The sequence below is a fragment of the Malus domestica genome, chromosome 02 (genome assembly GCF_042453785.1).
Source record: "Malus domestica chromosome 02, GDT2T_hap1".
In the NCBI taxonomy this organism is placed as follows: Eukaryota; Viridiplantae; Streptophyta; class Magnoliopsida; order Rosales; family Rosaceae; genus Malus; species Malus domestica.
In genome coordinates this window covers 5039894-5064068 of record NC_091662.1, presented here as the reverse complement: position 1 = coordinate 5064068, position 24175 = coordinate 5039894, and the positions used below count along the sequence as shown (strand labels likewise).

The following is a 24175-nucleotide window of genomic DNA, read 5'->3' as shown; positions in this document are numbered from 1 at the left end:
GTGCCAAATATGCTCAAAAAAAGCATGTAACACGCTTATTCATAAAATACTATTACAATTCATAAGAGTTTTTTGTTGATAGAAAACACTTTTAACCTTTTCAAAAGCAATTCTAAACAGACTCTTTAATTAACTTTGAAAAAAATACTTAGCTCCTTATTGTGCTCCTTGCAGATAAATTATGGTTCAACGCATTTGCAAACATTATTTTTTTTGTCTTTATAATACGCGTCAGTTTATAATTTGTAACCAAGAGTCGGCATGCGATACTTATGTCAAGATTGGGAAAATTTATTCCTTTGACTTACCAACGTTGTATGTCCTACTCATACATCCCCGGACCCAAAGTTATCTCCAAAAGTCGTCTATTGTAGCTCAAGATGTTACATGAAACATTGAAACATAAGTTTGTATGAATGCTACTTGTACCTACCAATGTGATCACAAGATGATGTGTTTGTATACGTTTCTATCCTTATTCAATGGATCAAATTTCAAATTAATTGAGTGAGCCTATGAATCAGGTTGATTTGTAGAGTTAGTGGAGATCAGTTAAAATGGTTTAGACACATGAACTGAACTCTTACTGATGTTTCGGTTAGAAAATACGACTACGAGACAGGCTGTTAGTCGTCAAAGCAAAAGGGGTAGACAAATACCTATGAAGACTTTGAAAGAGATTTGAAAAAAGAAAAAAGACATGGAGTACTTTTTTAAGATCCACTTGAATTTATAGTAAGGATTTATTTCAAAAAAAAAATTCACCAAAAACGATTTCACGTCAAAGTAGAGCACATTTCTCTTACTAACTAAATTCAAAACATGCAGCAGTCTACCATTGTTATTTGATAAAATAAATTTAGTAAACTCAATTAGCGTACACGAACGAATTAGGATCCTCGTCGCACCCTCTTTGTGAGGATCCCGGGGATCTATGAATCATGTTCATTTATCGTACATCGTACAGTCAGATATCATTTTAAATATTTTTATTTAAAATTAAACACAAATAATACTTGACAACAAACTGACCGCATAATGTACGAAGAACGGACGTGATTTACTGATTTCCAAAATCCCCACCAAAAGAATCCGGAAAGGATCCTGTTGGTACACAAACTGCCTTGATTCATGGTCAATAATTGCTTTGCACTAAAAATAATTAAGAAATTATATTAAACTTCTTTTCCTTTATAGTTTCTTAATTCTCTCGACATCCAAACAAGAAAAATAAAAATAAAAATGAAAGAGAAGATATAGATTGAGTCGTGGAGTTAGCAAAAAACAAATGGGATTTATGGGAGTAAATTAATTAATCAATTAATTAAATAATAAGATAAGGATTAAAGAAAACAAACACGACAGAAAAGATATGCGATGGTAGCTTACAAAGACAGTGACGCACTACAATGTTATCCAAAAACGACTAAGTTGTAGATTCGGATCTTGGATAAGCATCTTCCTTTTATGACAAGATGACACCTCACGACCTCTGATTGGCCGTCTCAATTTCTCTATTTTAATTTTTTTTTTCCTCCATCAATTTATTCGGTATAACACGTGTTTTATTTATCAATGTCATACCAAAAATATAAACTCGTAGCTGTCTATGTTACGATACATAAAATATGGCCCATTTTGTCTGTACAACAATTTTTTATCTTTGGCATCCGTATTCTAATTAAATAAATCAAATGAGAATTAGAGTTAAAACAAAAAGAGAAAAATGACGTGTGAAAATAATTTTCTTTCATGAAGTAGTATATTCCCGTATCTTTATACTCCACAAAAAATGCTTAGCACATACATGTAAAAAGTTATTATTTCCTTACAACCAATAACTTGAAGTTGATATGTGCGCCAAAACTCTTTGATATTGATGCTAATGTGTCAAACAATGGAGAAATTTTTCAACGTGCCAGAACACGCTCCAACCGCTTGAATTATGATCTTGATGTAAATAGGGAAGATTATTTTACATATAGGTCCGTCTAGCAATATTGAGAGATTTTTCCTACGCCCAAGGATGTTCGTACAGCCCAAGGATTATTTTACTTAATACTACGATTTTACAATATTATTTTTTCATCTACAGGTAAGAGACTAACTCCGCCTATGTCTTACATGGCCGGTCCCAAGCCCGGATAAAGGAGGAGGGGGAGGGCGTCAGGTAGTCGACAGCCGGCACTCCATGATCACGTCGAATCCTTATGAAAATGAATCCAGAACAAAATCGCGCTAAAGCTAGGGCGTCACCCGTAAGTGGCGCGCTGTGTGGCCTGAGCACAGTGATAAGTGAGCAAGGGTCGCTGTATCTCCATCGGCACCCGGATGCAGTGTTAAATGAGCAAGGGGGCCATAGAAACTTCTTTTCGAACGACTCCACTCAAAGTTGTTTGGGAGCATATGCTCCTATCAACTTTACCCGGGACACACAAAAGAAGTACTTTGATCCTATTAGACGGGGGAGGGTGAAGAAGCTAGGACAGAAGGGTAGAGTTCAAGAGAGCAAAATGCGTTTAGGAACGTGGAATATAGGAACCTTAACGGGAAAATCTATGGAAGTAGTGGAAGTTATGGTGAGGAGAAGGATAAATATTATGTGCCTACAAGAAACTAAGTGGGTTGGTAGTAAGGCAAAGGATCTAGAAAACTCAGGGTTTAAACTTTGGTATTCGGGCACAAATAGAACGAGAAACGGTGTTGGCATCATCGTGGACAAGACCTTGGTACAAGATGTTGTAGATGTCAAGAGGGTAGGAGATAGAATCATGGCAATCAAAATTGTAATAGGACAAGAACTTATCAATGTGATTAGTGCGTACGCACCTCAAGTAGGGTTGGATACGAGTTCGAATGAGAAATTTTGGGAAGATCTTGGAGACTTGGTGCAAGGAATTGCTCAGACGGAGAAGTTATTTATAGGAGGAGATTTAAATGGACACGTGGGCAGGGAGACAGGCAACTATGGAGGTTTTCATGGTGGCCATGGTTTTGGGGAGAGAAACGAGGATGGGGAAGCTATCTTGGATTTTGCAATGGCATATGATCTCTTCTTAGCCAACACCTTCTTTAAGAAGAGAGAAGAACATGTGATCACCTACAAGAGTGGGTCGTCAAAAACACAAATAGATTTTCTTCTAATGAGGAAAGGGGATCATATAACTTGTAAGGATTGCAAAGTTATACCAGGAGAGAGCGTGGCTAATCAACATCGCTTGTTGGTGATGGATGTACATATCAAAAGAGTAAGACAAAAGAACAAGACTTGGAAGTGCCCAAGGACTAGATGGTGGAATCTAAAAGAAGAAAAACAAGCCATTTTCAAAGAGAAGGTAATCACCCAATGTGTGTGGGATAGAGAGGGGGAAGCTAGCCAAATGTGGGATTCCATGGCTAGTTGTATCCGAAAAGTAGCAAAAGAGGTATTAGGAGAGTCCAAGGGCTTTGCCCCACACCAAAAGGAATCTTGGTGGTGGAATGAGGAGGTACAAACAAAGGTGAAGGCTAAGAAGGAATGTTGTAAAGCCTTATACAAGGAGAGGACTGATGAAAATGGTGAAAGGTATAGAAAAGCGAAGCAAGAGGCGAAGAAAGCTGTCAGAGAAGCTAAGTTAGCGGTTTACGACGATATGTATAAACGACTAGATACCAAAGAAGGAGAGTTGGATATCTATAAACTATCTAGAGCAAGGGAAAAGAAGACAAGGGACCTAAACCAAGTGAGGTGCATCAAGGATGAGGATGGAAAGGTTCTTGCTACAGAGAACGCGGTTAAAGACAGATGGAGAGGTTATTTTCATAATCTTTTCAATGAAGGACATGAAATGAGTGCTTCTTTAGGGGAGTTGAGTAACTCAGAAGAGTGTAGAAACTACTCTTTTTATCGTCGAATCCGGAAGGAAGAAGTGGTTGTAGCTTTGAAGAAGATGAAGCATAAAAAAGCAATAGGCCCAGACGATATACCAATCGAAGTGTGGAAACTTTTGGGAGAGACAGGTATAACATGGCTCACTGACATTTTCAATAGGATTTTGAAAACGAAGAAGATGCCAAATGAGTGGCGAATGAGCACTTTGGTGCCTATCTACAAGAATAAGGGCGACGTACAAAATTGCATGAACTATAGGGGTATTAAGCTAATGAGTCATACAATGAAGCTCTGGGAGAGAGTCATTGAGCATAGATTGAGGCAAGAGACACGGGTTTCGGACAACCAATTCGGGTTCATGCCAAGGCGCTCAACCATGGAGGCAATCTATCTCTTACGAAGATTGATGGAAAGATATAGAGATGGGAAAAAGGATTTACACATGGTCTTTATAGATTTGGAAAAAGCGTATGATAGGGTCCCAAGAGACATTCTTTGGAGGATTTTAGAGAAGAAAGGAGTACGAGTAGCATATATCCAAGCTATAAAGGATATGTATGAAGGAGCAAAGACTGCCGTAAGAACTCATGAAGGACAAACCGAAAGCTTTCCCATAACTGTAGGATTACATCAAGGCTCATCCTTAAGTCCTTACCTTTTTGCGTTGGTAATGGATGAGTTAACACGACATATTCAAGATGATATTCCTTGGTGTATGCTTTTCGCAGACGATATAGTGTTGATAGATGAAACTCAGGAAGGGGTAAATGCAAAGCTTAACCTTTGGAGAGAAGTGTTGGAATCTAAAGGTCTTCGCCTAAGCCGATCAAAGACAGAATATATGGAGTGCAAGTTCAGTGCAAATGGAGGCCAAAACGAGTTAGGGGTGAGGATCGGAGATCAAGAAATACCAAAGAGCGACCGTTTTCGTTACCTAGGATCTATCTTGCAAAAGAACGGAGAATTAGATGGAGATCTCAACCATAGAATACAAGCTGGATGGATGAAGTGGAAGAGTGCATCCGGCGTGTTGTGTGACCGCCGTATGCCACTGAAGCTCAAGGGAAAATTTTATAGGACGGCAATAAGGCCGGCGATACTGTATGGCACAGAATGTTGGGAGGTGAAACATCAACACGTACACAAAATGGGTGTAGCGGAGATGAGGATGCTTCGTTGGATGTGTGGGCACACGAGAAAGGATAAGATTAGGAATGAAGATATCCGGGGTAAAGTAGGAGTAGCCGAAATTGAAGGAAAGATGAGAGAAAATCGGTTACGGTGGTTTGGACATGTGCAAAGAAGGCCTACTGACGTTCCGATTAGAAGATGCGACTATGGGACAGAGGTTCAGGGCCGAAGGGGTAGAGGAAGACCTAGGAAAACTTTGGAAGAGACTCTAAGAAAAGACTTAGAGTACTTGGATCTAACGAAGGACATGACACAGGATCGAGCACAATGGCGTTCTAAGATTCATATAGCCGATCCCACTCAGTGACTTGGATTTTCCAAGTCTCCAACCGAGAAGTTTTCCTCACTCAGGAAATTAAGGGAACACTACCCCAACCTACATGCTCCACTCAAAAAGCTTCAACATACAAGCTTTAACAAAAGAAAATTCAAAGAACTTAGCGAAGAAGGCTTTGGTGTATTTAACACAATACGTTGAAATGAAGGAAAGCTTATTTATTGATATCCCCGATAAGCTACAAATATGTACATATACATGAGTCAAAATAAGCACACAAGAGGGAGCCTTCACAAAGGTTGCTTAGGAGAAGTCTCAGCAGTCGGTAGAGCCCCAGAAAGAGAAGGCACCGGAGGGGGATCATTGGAGCCTCAGTACTGGACAGAACCCTAGAAGGAGGAGGCATCAGAGGTTGATCATTTGGAGCTTCATTACGCGGTACAGCCCCAGAAGACGAAGGCAATAAATGCCTTTGGAACAAACCCACAAATCTCTGATGATCAAGTAAAACCTGACCATCAGTTTCCTTCATCTGGTCAAGCTTCCTCTTCATGTTTGTAGCATAGTCATGTGCGAGCCGGTGCAACTGTTTATTCTCATGCTTGAGCCCTCTAATCTCCTGTTTGAGACTCATCACTTCAGCCGCCAATGATTCAACTTGGCGGGTTCGAGCAAATAGGCGTTGGGCCATATTAGACACAGAACCTGCACACTGAACACTGAGAGCCAGCGAATCCTTAACAGCTAACTCATCAAACCGTTTGGAAAGTAGTCTGTTATCTTTGGGAGTGAGAAGGTTCCTGGCCACCACCGCAGCGGTCATATCATTCTTCATCACGGAATCCCCAACGGTAAGAGGACCAGTAGGGGAAACGAAGGATGGGCGCCATATGTTGTCTGGAGAAGGCGGGGCTGCCTCTTTAACAAGGTTCAAGTCAAAACGACGGTCGGAGGGGCCATACATTTTCAAAGGTGTTGAAGAGAGAAGAGGTCGGACAAATCAAGATCTTAGAAGTGCAAGAATGAAGCTTCTACTGGTGGAGATTCAAGTGTGCTTTGGAACTTAATGCCAGCCCCTATAAAAATCTGCACTCGACGAAGCCTCAGAAATCGAAGAGGCGCCTGCTCAGAAATCGAAGAGGCGTTTGCTTTCTCAAAAGCTGGGCTGCTTAGAGATCACGAGGGTTGATCTCAGAAATCGAAGAGGCGTTTGCTTTCTCAAAAGTTGGGCTGCTCAAAGACCACGAAGGCCGATCTCAAAAATCGAAGATGCGCTCGCTTTCTCAAAAGCTGGGCTCCCCAGAGACCACGAGGGCCGATCTCAGAAATCGAAGAGGCATCTACTTTTCCAGCCTTGTCAGCACCTGTCACACGCACACTCAGTTTTGCGGAAATTATGGGCATTCTGTCAAAGACTTCTGGGGAAGTAGAAAACACATGAATCTTACTGTTCAATCACCCACTTCCCACACGCAACAATAGCTCATGGGTACCACAGATAACTTTGCCAAAGTTCTCTGCCAAAGTTGAGCACGTGAAGCTTGCAGCTCCCACTACATCGCTCTGACCAAGAAGGGTAAAAGAATAGCAAAGAAACAGCACTAACAAAGTTTAGACCCATAAATTTTGAAGGTCTAGCTACCATATTATTACCCACAAGGGTAAAGGAACAGTACCACTGCTGGATAATTGGAAAGTCCCTGTGTGTCAACCTCTGTGCTTCGTGGCAAGGTAGACTAGCAAACATGCCCAACCTTTACTCACATTCGAGAAAACACTCCCAATAAGATTGCTTGCTCCAAAATCGAAGAGGCACCGTCCTCCGAATCTCGAGAGCCAGACTCCCAACATGACTACTTTCTTAAAAATCGAAGAGAGGGTAAAGGAACAGTACCATTGCTGGATAATTGGAAAGTCCCTGTGTGTCAACCTCTGTGCTTCGTGGCAAGGTAGACTAGCAAACATGCCCAACCTTTACTCACATTCGAGAAAACACTCCCAACAAGATTGCTTGCTCCAAAATCGAAGAGGCACCGCCCTCCGAATCTCGAGAGCCAGACTCCCAACATGATTACTTTCTCAAAAATCGAAGAGACACTGCTCCCCGAATCTCGAGAGCCAGACCCCCAGCATGATTGCTTTCTCAAAAAATCGATGAGGCATCGTTCTCCGAATCAATCGAAGAGGCGCTCGCTTTCTCAAAAGCTGGGCTGCTCAGAGACCACGAGGGCCGATCTCAGAAATCGAAGAGGCACCTACTTTTCTAGCCTTGTCAGCACCTGTCACACGCACACTCAACTTTGCAGAAATTATGGGCATTCTGTCGAAGACTTCTGGTGAAGTAGAAAGCACATGAATCTTACTGTTCAATCACCAACTTCCCACACGCAACAATAGCTCATGGGTACCACAAATAACTTTGCCAAAGTTCTCTGCCAAAGTTGAGCACGTGAAGCTTGCAGCTCCCACTACATCGCTCTGACCAAGAAAGGTAAAAGAATAGCAAAGAAACAGCACTAACAAAAGTTTAGACACATAAATTTTGAAGGTCTAGCTACCATATTATTACCCACAACTGTAAAGGAACAGTACCACTGCTGGATAATTGGAAAGTCCCTGTGTGTCAACCTCTGTGCTTCGTGGCAAGGTAGACTAGCAAACATGCCCAACCTTTACTCACATTCGAGAAAACACTCCCACTAAGATTGCTTGCTCCAAAATCGAAGAGGCACCGTCCTCCGAATCTCGAGAGCCAGACTTCCAACATGACTACTTTCTCAAAATCGAAGAGAGGGTAAAGGAACAGTACCATTGCTGGATAATTGGAAAGTCCCTGTGTGTCAACCTTTGTGCTTCGTGGCAAGGTAGACTAGCAAACATGCCCAACCTTTACTCACATTCGAGACAACACTCCCAACAAGATTGCTTGCTCCAAAATCGAAGAGGCACCGCCCTCCGAATCTCGAGAGCCAGACTCCCAACATGATTACTTCCTCAAAAATCGAAGAGACACTGCTCTCCGAATCTCGAGAGTCATACCCCCAGCATGATTGCTTTCTCAAAAATCGAAGAGGCATCGTTCTCCGAATCTCGAGAGCCAGATACCACAGACCACTTTTTTAAAGTGCTCTGACAGAGTTAAAACATGTGAAACTGGCAGCTCCCACTACCGTGCTATGACCAAGCAGGGTAAAGGAATAGCATTACTACTTGTTGTTAGGGAGACTCCTATATATGTCGACCTCCATCCCCAACGGACAGGCAGACCTGCAAAAATGCTCAACCCTTCATCATATCTGAGAGGGCACTCCCAACGAAGCCTTTCGAAATATTCAGCTTTCTTTCCCCCCGATAATACCTCTGCAAACAAGCTATACTAGAGCAAGAATATCTCATATCATCAGGGTTAAAAGCAAGAGTATCCCATATCATGCTTTTTCCCTGTCTTTTCTTTTGGCCTTGTTTTTACCTGCAAGACAAGGAGAAAGAGAGCAATCAGTCAGCACTTGGAATCAAGCTTCCAGCCAGGAACTGACTGCCTGGAACCCCTTACCTGATTACTTACCTGGCATTGCTCTTGAGTACTCATCTTCAACATCTTATGTTTCCAGGGAAGATTCCGCATCTGCTTGAGGAACAGATAGGGCAAGTGCGAAGGATACAAGGAAGCATGTGGAGACAAGCGTAACAGCACACGTGCCGATACATTCATTACTCTGTCAAAAGCAAAAGTATCCCATATCAGCAGGGTGGAACGTACTCTAGATTTGATGGACTTGTTTTGACCCTCAAATTCTTCAGTCGGCCTTATACTCTGGAGGAAACCAGAAAACCCTCCAGCTCAGTTCAAGAATAAGCCTGTGGAAAGTTACTTCTTCAAAAGCAAAAGTATCTCATATCATCTCTTCTCATTTTTCTTCTCTTTATCCTTCATGCTGCTGCAAGATGGGGAGAAGGTGAACAATCAGTCGGAGCTCTGATTGCTTACCTTGTCTGTCACCTCTTTCAGCAGACCCCCTAGCTCGGCGACTTGGGGGACTCCTACTACATGGTTTGTATCGCGCTTGACCAAGCCTGAAACTACAAGTAAGCTTCAAGTGAAATTGATACATTATCTTGTGCATCTCCACCAGTTAAAGATACCACCCCTGGATGGAGGAAGAGTACTTCCAGAGAAGATGCCACATCTACCTATGAGACAGATAAGGCAAGTCAAGACGACACCACACTCCGATACTTAGAAGTTTCGTGATTACGAGATCATTCTCCCACAATATTTCCTAATGTCATTTGTACTAAATCATTCACTTGTACTCACTAAATGAGAGCTTGAACCTATGTACTTGTGTAAACCCTTCACAATTAATGAGAACTCTTCTATTCCGTGGACGTAGCCAATCTGGGTGAACCACGTACATCTTGTGTTTGCTTTCCTATCTCTATCCATTTATATACTTATCCACACTAATGACCGGAGCAATCTAGCGAAGATCACAAAAAGCGATCGTTTTCGCTACCTAGGATCTATCTTGCAAGAGAACGGAGAATTAGATGGAGATCTCAACCATAGAATACGAGTTGGATGGAAAGATTGCATCCGGCGTGTTGTGTGACCGTCGTAGGCCACTGAAGCTCAAGGGAAAATTTTATAGGACGGCAATAAGGCTAGCGATGTTGTATGGCACAGAATGTTGGGTGGTGAAGCATCAACACGTACACAAAATGGGTGTAGCGGAGATGAGGATGCTTCGTGGGATGTGTGGGCACACGAGAAAGGATAAGATTGGGAATGAGGATATCCGAGGTAAAGTAGGAGTAGCCGAAATTGTAGGAAATATGAGAGAAAATCGGCTCCGGTGATTTTGAACATGTGCAAAGAAGGCCGACTGACGCTCCGGTTCGAAGATGTGACTACGGGACAGAGGTTCAGGGCCGAAGGGGTAGAGGAAGACCTAGGACAACTTTGGAAGAGACTCTAAGAAAAGACTTAGAGTACTTGGATCTAACGGAGGACATGACACAAAACCGAGCGCAATGGCGTTCTAGGATTCATATAGCCGACCCCACTTAGTGGGAAAAGGCTTTGTTGTTGTTGTTGTTGTACAGGTAAGAGACTATAAATTTGAATCTCAGGGTTCAATATCACTATACTAATTTTTCTTCCATCACATAATGTAAATAATATCGTTATAGTAAAATAATAACATCAGGCGACGGAATTAGCGTGGGACCAAACGACCAATGAAAAGGGAGGAATCAATATGTAACGCTATCGGTCTCCGTCCTTTTTCAACCCTCTCTCTTGAAAGCCAGCAAAAGTGCAGGAAGGAAATAGTGTTATATTGTGTGGTCAATGAGCCGCAGCCAGCGAGGCAATTGCAAATTTCCTCCGTCTGCTTCGAAATATAAAATTACGCGCTCTCACTCTCTAACCCCCCCCCCCCCCCCCTTTTCTCTCCTCTCACTCTTTCTCTCTCTCTCTCTCCCTCCTACGTCTCTCCGTCGCGATTATCGACGCTGTTCGTTGGCCATGGCGGTCTGAGAGAATGTCTGCGGATTCTCTCCTCGCCATAATCTTTGTCTCGTCCTACCGATAACAAGCTATCCGAGAGAAACAAAGAAAGAGAGGGACTTCCCTAAAATATATACATATATATATAAAGAGAGAGAGAGAGAGATAATCACACGAGCGTATGGTAATAATGTCTGCATTGGATCCTCTCGATTCGATACTCTTCTCTCTCAGCAAAGCGTTCTCCAGCCCGCCAGCGGTCTTCGTTCAGATCCAGGTTTGTTTTTTTTTTCCTTCAAGTTTCGATTTTTTCGCCATTTTATGTTTCTTTCAGATCCCGGTCCGTTTGGTTGCCGAGAAAATTCAGTGGAAAATTTTCTTTTCGTTGTGTTTAATTTGTAATTTGGCGTCGCGTCTGATTCGGTTCTGGAATTGCCGATTCCTCAAATTCGAAGTTTGAGTTTCCTCAATTACGATTTATGGCGGCAGTTTTTATTTTCGATTATTGAAAAAAAAAATTAAAGCTTCATGCTTTTTGGCTTAAAAGTAATTTTCGAATTTCTGTGTGAAATTCGCTGTAGTTGCAATCAATGGAGGTCAACTATTTGATTTCTGGGTGAGAGAGAAGTCAAAAATCCAGAAAATGAGGTTTAATCTGAAAAAAGTAGACTGCTTTAGGATTGGGAATTGTTATTGGCACTTCAAAAATCGACTTATATTACTCCTTGATTTCGCAATTTCTTAGGCAATTCTTTATGTTACTTTCGAATTGAAAGATTAGTTTTTTTCATAGGAAGTTCAAACTACACTCTATTGGGCAATGAGATTTGGAAGATTAATATCTTTGTGATATTAGATTAACATAGTTAAACTATGTTTTTCTTTTGGTGGGCACGTCTAAATTTCTGTATTTGCGCCGTAGGGTTGTCTAATCTGTTTGGTTCTTGCTTTCGGATGGGCTTGTGCGGCTTATGTCAGGTACTTGAGTTTATATTCTGACTTCAATGTAATATCAACTACTAGCATGGCCACCGTGCTCGTTCGGTGTTAAATCCATTATGTGCTTGATATTCAACATTTTTTTCTTCGTTATGTGAACCGCACAGGAATAGGGAGATTAATCGGATGAAGGATAGTATGCAACGAGGCAATAGCTTTGCTTTCCTTTGCCATGATATCGCTGAACTTGAGCACTCAAATCAGCTCAAACTGCCAAGAGTAACCGTTGTTATGCCTTTGAAGGGATTTGGAGAACACAATTTACACAATTGGAGAAGCCAGGTTAGAGGGGCACATTGCTTTGGTCCTGTCAATAAAAACAACATAAATTTACGAATTTGGCTACAATAATTGCATGTATTTACTTCAATCATCATCTGATGGTCATATATAATTCATGTGAATATTTGTACTTAATACAATCGAGATGGTGGTTGTATTCGATACATGTAAGTATTGTTACCAATCCCCAATTTACATATCAAATTATATATCTTTCGACGGGGATGCTAAGAGTTTTCTTTGGTTTACTTCTTTGGGGAAAAAAGGAGCTGTTAAAACAATTATCATATCTTCAACACCTTTTAAATGATAGATTATATGGTGAAGTGTCCAAAATCCTTGTGCTAACTGATTTAATTGGTTAAATTTGTATCCAAGGTTTTCTTCCAATATGGTCTGAACTATTTTGTTGCATTAATGAACACAGGTCACTTCTCTCTATGGTGGTCCCTTAGAATTTATGTTTATCGTGGAAAGCAGAGAAGACCCTGCTTATCGTGCTGTATCTTTGCTGCTGTCAGATCTTAAGGTATACACAACTTCCCAATAATCATGGTTTCTTTAATATAAGAAGAACTCAAGAACATCCAGGAAAGGTCATATAATATATGCCTGGAAGCGTAAGTTTAATGCCTAACATGTGTGCCCAGATGACCTGTTTTAAGTTTAACTTCATTTCCTTGCAAGACAAGGCTGATGCTAAGATTGTTGTGGCTGGTCTTTCATCTTCCCTATAAGTTTAATGTGTAACATGTATATGGTTACATGTGTGCCCAGATGATGTGTTTTAACTTTAACTTCGTTTCCTTGCAGGACGAGGTTGATGCTAAGATTGTTGTGGCTGGTCTTTCAACAACCTGTAGTCAGAAAATTCACAACCAATTGGTATGTACCTGATTAAAATAATTTACTCTTTGCTACTATGCTTGTGCAGTGGGGTATATGTCTACACTGTATAAAGTATCAGATTCATTGTTGTGTAATTTTTCTTCTTGTTTAAATCTCTTTGCATACATGGTTCGAACTTTAAAGCATGTCATTCTGTAGTGACTAATTATATCAATTACTAGATCGTAATCTCTTTTTGCAGATTGGAGTGGAGAAAATGCACAAAGACAGCAAGTATGTATTATTTTTGGATGATGATGTTAGGCTTCACCCTGGGTCGATTGGAGCCCTAACCTCCGAGATGGAGAAAAATCCTGATGTAAAATTTTTGTATGCTGATCCTATCGTATACTGTGGTGTGTTAGCTGTGGGTTCTGTTATGTTGTTAATTCTGTTTTAAATAATGTGCAGATATTTATCCAAACCGGATACCCCCTTGATTTGCCTTCGGGAAGCTTAGGGAGTTACTGCATTTATGAATATCATATGGTACCTACTTGTTCTTCAAAAAATTTCTTATACATATATCTGTATTTTAACATCTAAATACACGTGTGTATAAATTTTTAGTAGTTATTTCTTGTATTTTACGTTAAGCTTCCTCCTATATCTTATTTGAAGTCTGACTTCTAGTCATCTGCAAATTGTTTTGTAAAGCCTTGCTCAATGGGCTTTGCTACTGGTGGAAGGACATTCTTTCTGTGGGGAGGATGCATGATGGTAAGTAGTAGTAACCTTCTTTAAGTCCTGCATGCACAAAATCGTCATGCCGTTTTGGTTGTTTTAAATTTCTTGCTGTTTTAACTGTTTTAAATTCCTTGCAGATGCATGCAGATGATTTTAGACTCGACCGCTATGGAGTGGTCACAGGACTTAAAAATGGCGGTTACTCTGACGATATGACTCTCGCAGCTATAGCTGGTAATATACTCATTGATGTTTTCTGTGCTAGGTGAAGGCTTAGATGCATTCATCTTGTCAATCTGATATAATTACCCTGTCTTGTGCATACCTTTTTTTTTTGGCTGTTCAAGTGTTCTACTGCTCTCCCTTTGTATTGGTGTTTTTAAATCGCCTTTGGGGGGGAAACGTTTACAAGGGAAAGGGAGACATTACATCAGGGTTTTTTGCATGATTTGGTTCTGTATGGTTTTAAAGTGGCTATGCATTGTTGCTGATGTTATGACTTTTCCAGGTGCTCATAAAAGGCTCATCACATCACCTCCAGTTGCCGTTTTCCCCCATCCGCTTGCAAGTGATCTTAGTTTTCCAAGGTTTGTAATGCACACTTGTTTACTAAAAAAAGTAAAAATGCAGTCATACTTCATGCTTACATCTTTTGACTTTTCATGTAGGTATTGGAACTACTTGAGGAAGCAGACATTTGTGTTGGAATCATATACAACAACAGTTAACTGGATTATGAACCGTGCATTGTTTACCGTCCACTGCTATCTCTCGTGGGGATTTGTAACACCATTCTTAATGGCCATTATTCATATCACTGCAGCCCTACGAATGTATATTACGGGGTATTCAATCGAGGAAACAACCTTCACTTTTGGTGGTGAGCACTCTTTTCTCTTTTAGGTAGGTTGGTAGCGTTGATTCAAATGCTAATGCAGAAAACCATTGTGCAAGATAAAATTTGATTCTCTATCCCGTTTATATGATTATGATTCCTTGCCTAAAAGAAACCAAACGTTTCTCAAACTCTTAAATGTTCATCCACCCTTTCTCAGGATTGAAACTGGTAGGCTGCCTAGCGACATGCACATTTATCGAACTTCTTTCAATGTGGAACTTGACCAGGATAGAAGTTCATTTATGCAACATGTTATCGCCGGAGGCTCCTAAACTCTCACTTGCTACTTACAACTGGAGCCTTGTAAGTATCCATCTCTATACACTCGAAGAATTGTGAATTTCATTATTTGTGTCTTGAATGCTGTATATTACACTTAACTAAATATCTTGACTGAAAGTATTTTGAAGTACCATAGAAAAATCAGAGTTTCGTAATCTCCATCTCTTTAAAGATCCAAACTTCATACTTAGTTGGAGCTCTGGAGCGTCTTGATGATGGCTACTGGGTATTCTCTAATTCTCATTCACTGGTTTTCGATTTGGCAGGTTTTTATCGCACTTATAGTAGATAATTTTTTATACCCCATCTCTGCCTTCCGTTCTCATTTCTCTCAGTCCATAAATTGGTCTGGTATTCGATATCACTTAAAGGATGGGAAGATATTCAAGGTATGCCGTCTAAGGCCTTTCTTCTTAGCTTTAAAGACTTCATTTTTCCCTACATATGAAGGGAAACAATGTACAACGTTTGAGCTGCATGTTCTGAATTATAATTTGTATGTTTTCGCTGAAGATTGAACGAAGCAAGGATATGGGTCCGATATATACGGACTTGGGAGGAAAGCATTTAGGGAAGAAAGGAGCTCCTCCGAAACTGTCATTCCTCAGCTCTTTGGCTAGAAGTTTGGCACAATGGTGTCAGCCGAAGAAATACGATATCTAGCGAATGTGATTGGAGAAAATGCCTTTCGATCGGTTTGCCTGGCGTTGAAAGATCGGATGGGCGACGAGATTGTTAGAAGAAAAAAATTGTTGGGGTTAGATTGGTTGGCCATTCAATTATTGATTGATTTAAAGTGTTTTAGGAATTTTAGTCTCATTTTTTCAAAACCCCATTCAATCCATTTGTTCTTCAGCCTCAAACCTGACCTGCCTTGGTTGATTTGTAATTTGCACCCCTTTTCTTTTTAGTGATGTAATTCAAATTCTTATACAGTTGAGATTCAGATGATAGCAAGTAGAGATTTGATTCCATTTCCAGTGTTGCACTGTTGGCTCTTCCCTTCATTTTCATCTGTAGCCAAGAAGATATTTAGCCAAAATAGTATTTGAGATTGTTCATCGTCAATTATTTTGGTTCTTCTGTGAAAAATTTCCGTTTAATTGAAGAAATCACCAGCTTAAGTGAAGGGGTTGATATGATAAAATACCCTAAATTTAACAAAGATTTTTCACGGAAAGACCAACACGATTGATGATGGACAAGTTTAGGGACCACTTCTATTGATTTTACATCTCGGGAGCCAAAGTGAGAAATCATGCCAATCTCAAAAGTCGAAAAACTTTGAAAGTTTGAATCGGAGAACGAAACGCAAGTGTATTGACTATGAAATATGAGTTTTGAAGGGTGTACTTGTGAGGAGCCCTAAAATTTATAACATGAACCCGATCAACAACCAAAAGATCTCGGTAATGTGCCCTTTATTTTTTTTAAAAGGGGGACAATTGGTGGCAAGCCACGGTTATTCACCCCTTCCGGGGACCGAGAAGACTCACAAAAGCATTTCAGCCTCCTTGCCACAAGTCTGGCTTCCACACCAAATGGTGCCCTTTCAATTTAGTCAGCAGATAAAGGAAAAATTTCTCACTAAAACCCACTGCAAAGTGTGTACAGATACATTGCTGCAATCAAGAAATGGAAATGCAAAGAGAAAAACGGAATGGCAAAGTACATTCCCCATCCGATATTACAAAAGAGAGAAATATGACTCCGAGTTGGTCACAGCACCAGATCTCCAATGTAAAAGTCGTCGATCATGTCAAAGACTCGGGTTGCATGCTGCGGGCTACCACACCAAAAGTAAACATAACAAGAAAATGTCAGGAACTGATACAACCTTGCAAATGCAAAACAATGTGCTGATGTCTACATACATTCCGTTGATTCTTAGATTTCGGGTTAGGAAAGATTTAAGAAAGAACAAGCGGTTTAGTTTTAAACAGAGCAGGAGGACAAGAACTTCTGCCTTTCCTGTACCGGAACTACCAACTTAACAAACATTCAGATTTTGCACAAACTAAGAACAATCACAACATATTACGAGACACTATGTTCGGAGCTTCTCCTAAACATACATCAGTAATCAATCCCAAGTAGATGGACAAGGCTTTTCTGAATATTATGCAGTCACATACATTAATCAACACACATCCGGCGAAATAATCGATCATGAAATTATCAGTTGGTGAGTAAGACTTTGTCGTAAGAATTTAGGGATGGAACCACGAGTGTGAGTGAAGAAAAAAAGCTTCCATCTAGTGACAACGAAAACAAGCGATACTCACCCGAAAAACCCTTCAGTCGAATCATCCCCAGCATGATCTAAAATGGCATCACCACCCGGGTGCTCCTCTACGTACGAGGTAATATCATATACCTACAACGTTTGTTGTTAACACAAGGATTATGCAAGTGTGAATCCATGGAAAACAAGAGAGCCTAAGGAACTGAAAAATCGAAATGTTACCTTGTCTTTAATAATTATCCAACAATCCGTTCGCTTGTTATGCAACGAGACATCAGCTTTCGTGTACACTCTGGCCGGCTGAAGAAAACCAGAAAATTAAGGTAACACAAACAGTTCCTTAAAAAACAATCTTAATTTTTGGGTGTTAATGTTGCTAATAATTACAATTACCTTCTCATTCGACAGAACTTTCTTTACTTTCCCTGCATCGAAACAAACATTTTTTTTAGTTATAAAAGTTGAATCTTTTGAATCTAGTACAACTTTATTTTGTTTTTCAAGATTAACCAAGAAGAAAATACCATATTTTGGGCCTCGTGGGATCAAAAAGAAAGCTACCAGAAGGATAACCGCCACCAGCGCCACCGCGGCGATCATCATATCTCAAAGCTGAGATATTTACACTTCGGAATTCTAAAACCAACCAACCAACGAGAACAGATAAGATAATGTGGCAAATTTCACATGAGCTCAAGCTCCTTTTTCAATTAAGTTAGATAATAAACACACACAAAAAGACACTGTTTGTTGGGTTCGCATTTTTTTGAAACCAAGCAGTTTACTAGGATTTTAACCGACTCGAAAGACCAACTGGGTTCTTGAAGTACGAGTTACCAGAATGTGTTTGGAGCTGCCGAGGTTTTTAAAGATTCTAGATTTTGAGGCAGGGCGCAATATTAGAGAGAGAGAGAGAGAGAGAGAGAGAGAGAGAGAGAGTGAAAGAGAGAGAGCGAGAGAGAGAGAGAGAGAGAAGGAGGGAGAGACCTGCAGATTGGAGTGGATTTTCCGGCGATGGCGACTGAGAGCTTGATAGGCGGATTCGCTTCGAGATCTTAGAGGGAGAACTGTATGACTCAGACGCACTCTCTCTCTGCACTCTGTTGTGTAATCGTGTGGGCCATATAGATTTTGTTGTTGAATTGTGAGAAGCCTACATCTGATAATGGTTTAGTATTGGGCCTCAATGGGCCCAAGCAGGAGAAGATTTTTTTTTTATTTATTTATTTTTTTTTTGGTATACGAGATGGATGTTTGAACAAATATATTTGCCCATTTTGGTAGAGAACAAAAGTTACTAGCACTGCTTCGAGTAAAATTGTACACCTAGGTTTATGACAATAAATTAGAAGGTGCACAACTTTGCATAATGTCATGTTCAATGTTAGTGCTGTCTAGACCTCGCATTTAGTGACCATTGCTATAATTAATTAATAGGCACTTAAAAAATAAGAAAAGGTGCATAGACGGTTTAGGTTGCAACTCTCGATTGAACATAGTGTTCTAAAAATTGGCCTAGGCAGCTGCCTAGGCGCTGGACGGTTACCGGGCCCTGCCATTAATTCCTAATCGATCGCAAAATCGGAAAACATATTAGGCAGACGCTAGGTGGGATTAGGCGGGTCTAGGCAGAGCTATGCAAGTCTGGGCGGAAGCTAGGCCGACATATGAGAAGACGTAGGGATCTGAAATTTTTTATCAATCCAGAAAAATGATGTTGCAAGTCGCGAGGAAGAAGATGAATGGGTGGGAACCACCACATTAACTTTCAATTTAAACGAACGGGTGAATTCTTTATGGTCTTACCATCTCCTCTATTTTGGTTGCACGAGTTTCCTCTTTACCATTTTTTTTATTTCTTTTAAGACCATTTACAAAAACTGGTAAAAAGAATAATAACTCTATCTTGAGAGAAGATTCTCGTCGGATTCTTTTTGTGAGGATTCCGGATCAGAGATCCTCCAATCACATTCATTCATCGTACATCGTGCCGTTAATTTTTGTCAGATACTGTTTATATTCAATTTTAAATAAAAAAATTATAATGATTTTTGATCGTACGATATATGATAAATAGATGTGATTGGAGGATCCCCCGAAATCCTCCAAAAAGGATCCGGTGAGGATCCTCCTGGAACTCTCTTTACCATCTCCTCAATTTTCTATTGTTTTATTATTCTTTTTTCTTTTAAGACAATTTACATTAGTATGTATTTAAATTCTAACATCACATATATTATTTTTTTTAAAAGACATATTATTTATATATGATATTGTAAATTTAATTAATTTATATTAAATTTACATAAATGTGTCTAGATTCCGCTTGGCCAGTGGACGTCAACTCACCGTCCAGACTAACATATAGCGTCTTTTAAAACTTTGATTGAACATAACATATATAACTTCTTTTTTGTATTTTATTTTTTTTATAAATGGTAAGAGGCTTATTAGATAGAAGAAAGTGTTTTATATGCATTGCATGCTCACTCAAGCAAATTCGCAGAGACGACGTACCTGTCTGACTGGTTGGTTGGGTCAAGATGCTGAGTTACTGACTCATGATTTGAGGTTGTCCGTCAGCGGAAAGTTTGGAAAATCCAGCCAATGATTTGAGGATATCTGTTCGGAGACGAAAGAAAATGCTCCGCGGGTCGCTTCGGAAGAGAGAGAGAGAGAGAGAGAGAGAGAGAGAGATGTAGATGGTTTGGTATGAAAAAAAATGTTTTTACTGTGCTTTAAGAATAGATTTATTTTTGTTTCTTCACGTTTTGAGCTTTTTTTTCATCCAAAACTGTGAAAATAAGTTGTTTTAAGTATTTACCAAATACATTTTTGAGCTCAGCTTTTTTCTATACCCATTTTTTATAAAAGCATCACAGTACCAAACTAGTACAGAAAGACTGACTGTTGTCCAGATCGGCAAATTTTGGGTTTACAAAATTGCTCGAAAATGCTATTTATATTTACAAGAATTTCTTTACCGTGTCTTGATCGTGTTTAAACTGTTGACCATGTATGTAAAGTGTGTGTTGGAACTAATATTAAACTCGACATGAATCCTAAATCACATATTAATATATATGAGTACAAGACTTACCTGTCGAAGACATAGTAGTTGTAAAAGAATTCTTCTACTTACTTAAAGACCCCTATATTCTAATGGTAATAATAGACATCTGAACGTAGAACCTTTTCTTTGTAAGCAAGGAATTCATTATATATAGATGCAATAATAGACAAATTCTAACTATCATGAAAGGTTGGTTGCTCATCCGTTGCACCTAATTCCAACCGTGTATGAAACAGTTGTGATTAGTGCTTATTTTTAAATTCACGTTAGAATGTCGACACCGTCATTTCGAGGTTTCAAAGTGTCCGTGCAACATAGTTCGCAAGCGCAGGCTGTAGAATATCAACACACCAGTGCGTGTGGAAATTGTTGGAATCTCTCACACACGTATGTGCTTTGCTACAGTGGGCTTTTGGACTTTTGCTTTAATACTTGAAGTTCGCTCACCATTCAATTTAATATTATTGTGTGACTGACATTCAACTTAGGAGATTAGTCAATTACGGCTTTCGGTTACGAGTGGGATATTATATTTCTTTTTTAGTACAATAATATTTTTATACTAATAATATAAATTATTTTATTAAAATTTAAAGCTGTAGGACTGAGTAGCAAGTAAAATATCATGATCCAATGTATGTACCCATCAAATCTAATAATATGAATTATTTTATTAAAACGAATGCTATTGTGATAGTAAACCAAATTCTCTATAGAATAATGTTTGCGTTCTCCTATATAGAGGGAGTCTAGTTAATCCTCACTCATGGTTAACCTAATTTTACCTTACAAATATTACAATAGGACAAGTTCAACTTTTATCATAATTTGAAGATTATATCTACAAAAAAATTATTCAATTAAGAATATTATTTCAGCTATTTATATGTATCAAACAAATAATTAACTCGTGATAAAAAAATTACTTGTTAGCAAAATTATTTATTGTTTCACATGCATGAATAACTAAACGAGATCTATAAATTAAATAATTTTTATAAAAATAATATTTTAATGATAAAAAAGTAGAATAAGCTATCCGGTAATAATATCTAAACAATAAAAATTAAACTATCCGATAATAATATCCAACAATAAAATACATTAGTCACGACTCACAAGTGACATGGAAACACAAATAATATCCTTAGGTCGATAATCTGAAACAAAAGCACTTGAGTTCACACTTCAAACCTCTTTGAAGCCTGCAAGGTTTGTCTGTACTTTACTGATTATTCAGCATCATATCGACAGTTGGCACCCTCTAAATTCTCCACCGAAAGCCACACGATAATTACACTGACGCAGACGAATAGCATAAAGATGCAAACAAAGCATCAATTATTTCAATAACTTTTCCTCTTAACACAGCTGCCTTTTTCGTCACCTTCTTTGCTGCTCCAATCCCTCTCAAATTACAACCACAAACAGTTTAGTTTCCTTCAAAACAAAGAAATGGGTTGCTTCAGTCGTTCACACCGTTCCAAACCCAAAACCACACCTCCGCCGCAGTACGGAACCCAAGACCCTACTGAGCAATTCCAACAACCCAAAAACATCCAGCAGCAAGTCTTCCTCCAAATCCCAGGATGCAGAGTCAACCTCATGGACGAAGGAGAAACCCTAGAGCTCGCAAGCGGCGACTTCGTCCTCGAAAACATCTTGGAAAACAACGTTACTCTGGCCACCATAATCAAAGTCGGCGAAGAACTTCAGTGGCCGCTGACAAACGACGAGCCGGTCGTGAAGCTCGACGCTTTGCACTACCTCTTCTCCCTCCCCATGAAGGACGGCGATCCGCTGAGCTACGGTGTCACTTTTCCCGACCAGTGTGAGAGTCAGTTGGCGTTTCTGGATTCGTTTTTGATGGAGCACACTTGCTTTAGTGCCACATCGACCAAGAATAATAAAAATAAGGGGGTTGATTGGAAGGAGTATGCTCCAAGGATTGAAGATTATAATAATGTGTTGGCCAAGGCGATTGCGGGAGGGACTGGTCAGATTGTGAGGGGGATCTTCATGTGTAGCAATGCTTACACCAATCAGGTTTGTTTTTGGCTTTTTATTTTAAACAAGCGATTTAATTTTTGTATTTTACACACAATTTATTTAAATTTGGTGCCAAGAATTCGAACTTTGCTTCATATGGGAAACACACGCCCTAGTTAACTTGGCCGAGCCAACATTCTTTTAACCCTAAAAACAGTACAACATGTAACAAAAGTTAATATCCCGATTTACAAAGTTTTAATGGTCAAAGATTTTACAAATTGCGGTACTGTAATATGTCTGGGACGACATAAGTTTGATATATATTGGTAACTTATTCTGTGACAACTTAAAACTGTTTTTTTTTTTTTTTTTGTTCAAATGATCAATTTCAAACATCTAACAATAATTTGCATGATGGGAGAAGAAAACAGGTCCAAAAGGGAGGGGAAGCGACATTGGCTCGTCCCGTGGAGGGGAAAAGTTATGTCAAAGAACAAGGAAGCAGTAGCAGCAAATCTGCTGCAAAAAAGAAGAGTGGAATCAACAAGAACTTAAAACGGTTAGACACATTTTCTTTACATTATTTTGTGTGCGTGTATTGAAAGGTTCTCAAGTGAATGGATCTTCTGTATTGCCATGATTCAGTGTGAAAAATTTGTCAAAGATGACATCAAAGCTCAGCAAAGCTATGCTTGATGGGGTTGGTATTGCGACCGGATCGGTGATGGGGCCGGTAGTCAACTCCAAAGCAGGGAAGTCATTCTTCGCCTTGGTTCCGGGACAGGTCCTCTTGGCTTCACTTGATGCCATCAGTAAGTTCAAATTCATACATTCTTTACATCGAAAATTCTGCCATACATTGCTTTTTGAGATTCAGTATACCGTCATATATAATGGTTTGATCTAAAACATTTAAATATAGCCGTTCCTTTGAATGCATATTCGAAAAATTCTCCACATTGCCAAGGCTACATATTGAAATATGGTTCATCCTGCAAATTGCAGATAAGATTTTGGATGCAGCTGAAGTTGCAGAGAAACAAGCCCTATCAGCTACCAAGGGTGCTGCTGGTAGAATCGTCAGCAACAGGTAATAATGACCAACAACAACAACAACAACAACAAAGCCTTTTCCCACTAAGTGGGGTCGGCTATTACATAATGAAGTACTAAACCGCGTTTATATAGACAGCTTACAGTCTGTTTGGTGTCTTTTTATTTATATTCTCTATCAAAAGATTATAACCAGTTCTAATTATGCATATTTCCCGTCATATATACACTTTTGATTCTTGGATATGTGAGTTGAATTGCTAGTAATGTTGGGAACCGGCAGGTTTGGGGAGAGTGCAGGGGAGGCAACTGAGGATGTGATTGCAACAGCGGGGCATTGTGCTTGCATTGCTTGGAACGTCTTCAAAATTAGAAAGGCCATCAATCCAGCATCATCTGTCAAAACAGGAGTGCTCAAGAATGCTGTCAGAAAAGGAGTCAAGAATGCTGTCAAAAATAGAAGCAAAGATTCTTAAAAGCCATCTGAGATTTGTTAATTAGTGTTGGGATGTTTGATGGATGTGTAAAAAGTTGCCACTATGGATTAATTCTAATCGTTATTGAACCTATTCTTAACAAGCATTGCATATTGGAAGTGGGAATTTCAAGTTTGAAACACTTTTCTTATTTCAGTTTTTTTTGCCTTATTTTTAGATACATTTCCTGGAACTCGATTTTAATCTTCCTCTATTCCCTTTTAACTCAAAAATCACCACTTTACTCTTCGAAACTCAATAGTTTGCTCCACTTTACCATCCGGAACTCGATTTTGATATTATTTTGCCTCTGAAACTTGAAAGTCGTCTCTATAAAATTCAAAATTCAATTCACATTGCCTTTGATCTGTTAATTTCTTATGTGAGTTTAATTTGGCTAGGCCAGGCTAATCAAGTTGTTTTTTTTTTGTTTTTTTTCATCTCTTCAA

General features: G+C 39.5%; 3 protein-coding genes across 8 annotated transcripts; 2 read left to right on the top strand and 1 right to left on the bottom strand.

Annotated features, from left to right (window-relative positions):
* The first annotated feature begins 10708 nt into the window (after window positions 1-10708).
* Window positions 10709-15861, top strand: LOC103449718 (uncharacterized). Of its 2 annotated transcripts, XM_008389050.4 has the most exons (14): window positions 10709-11128; window positions 11774-11829; window positions 11958-12132; window positions 12560-12661; window positions 12946-13017; window positions 13223-13339; window positions 13432-13509; window positions 13678-13740; window positions 13845-13941; window positions 14216-14294; window positions 14376-14587; window positions 14763-14908; window positions 15154-15276; window positions 15401-15861. In XM_008389050.4, exons 1-14 carry the CDS (start codon window positions 11033-11035, stop codon window positions 15548-15550), a joined length of 1566 nt encoding a protein of 521 aa, XP_008387272.2. In that variant the 5' UTR covers window positions 10709-11032; the 3' UTR covers window positions 15551-15861. The 2 variants fall into 2 exon arrangements, with proteins under 2 accessions (XP_008387272.2, XP_070670294.1); XM_070814193.1 differs by lacking the exon at window positions 15154-15276.
* A 595-nt stretch (window positions 15862-16456) lies between these two features.
* On the bottom strand, window positions 16457-18380 carry LOC103406788 (cytochrome B5-like protein). 5 transcript variants are annotated; one of them, XM_029087740.2, is made up of 6 exons: window positions 18124-18380; window positions 17657-17768; window positions 17526-17557; window positions 17355-17432; window positions 17173-17264; window positions 16457-16673 (listed from the first exon to the last, which is right to left on the bottom strand). In XM_029087740.2, exons 2-6 carry the CDS (start codon window positions 17733-17735, stop codon window positions 16607-16609), a joined length of 348 nt encoding a protein of 115 aa, XP_028943573.1. In that variant the 5' UTR covers window positions 17736-17768; window positions 18124-18380; the 3' UTR covers window positions 16457-16606. The 5 variants fall into 5 exon arrangements, with proteins under 5 accessions (XP_028943573.1, XP_028943557.1, XP_070662739.1 ...); XM_029087724.2 differs by having other exon boundaries at window positions 18120-18278; XM_070806638.1 differs by having other exon boundaries at window positions 17970-18268.
* Window positions 18381-21171: 2791 nt separating this feature from the next.
* LOC103418043 (senescence/dehydration-associated protein At4g35985, chloroplastic-like) lies at window positions 21172-23819 on the top strand. The gene is made up of 5 exons (XM_008356194.4): window positions 21172-22251; window positions 22629-22756; window positions 22843-23009; window positions 23203-23287; window positions 23534-23819. The coding sequence occupies exons 1-5, from the start codon at window positions 21661-21663 to the stop codon at window positions 23724-23726; spliced, it is 1164 nt and encodes a 387-aa protein (XP_008354416.2). The 5' UTR covers window positions 21172-21660; the 3' UTR covers window positions 23727-23819.
* The last annotated feature ends 356 nt before the right edge of the window (window positions 23820-24175 follow it).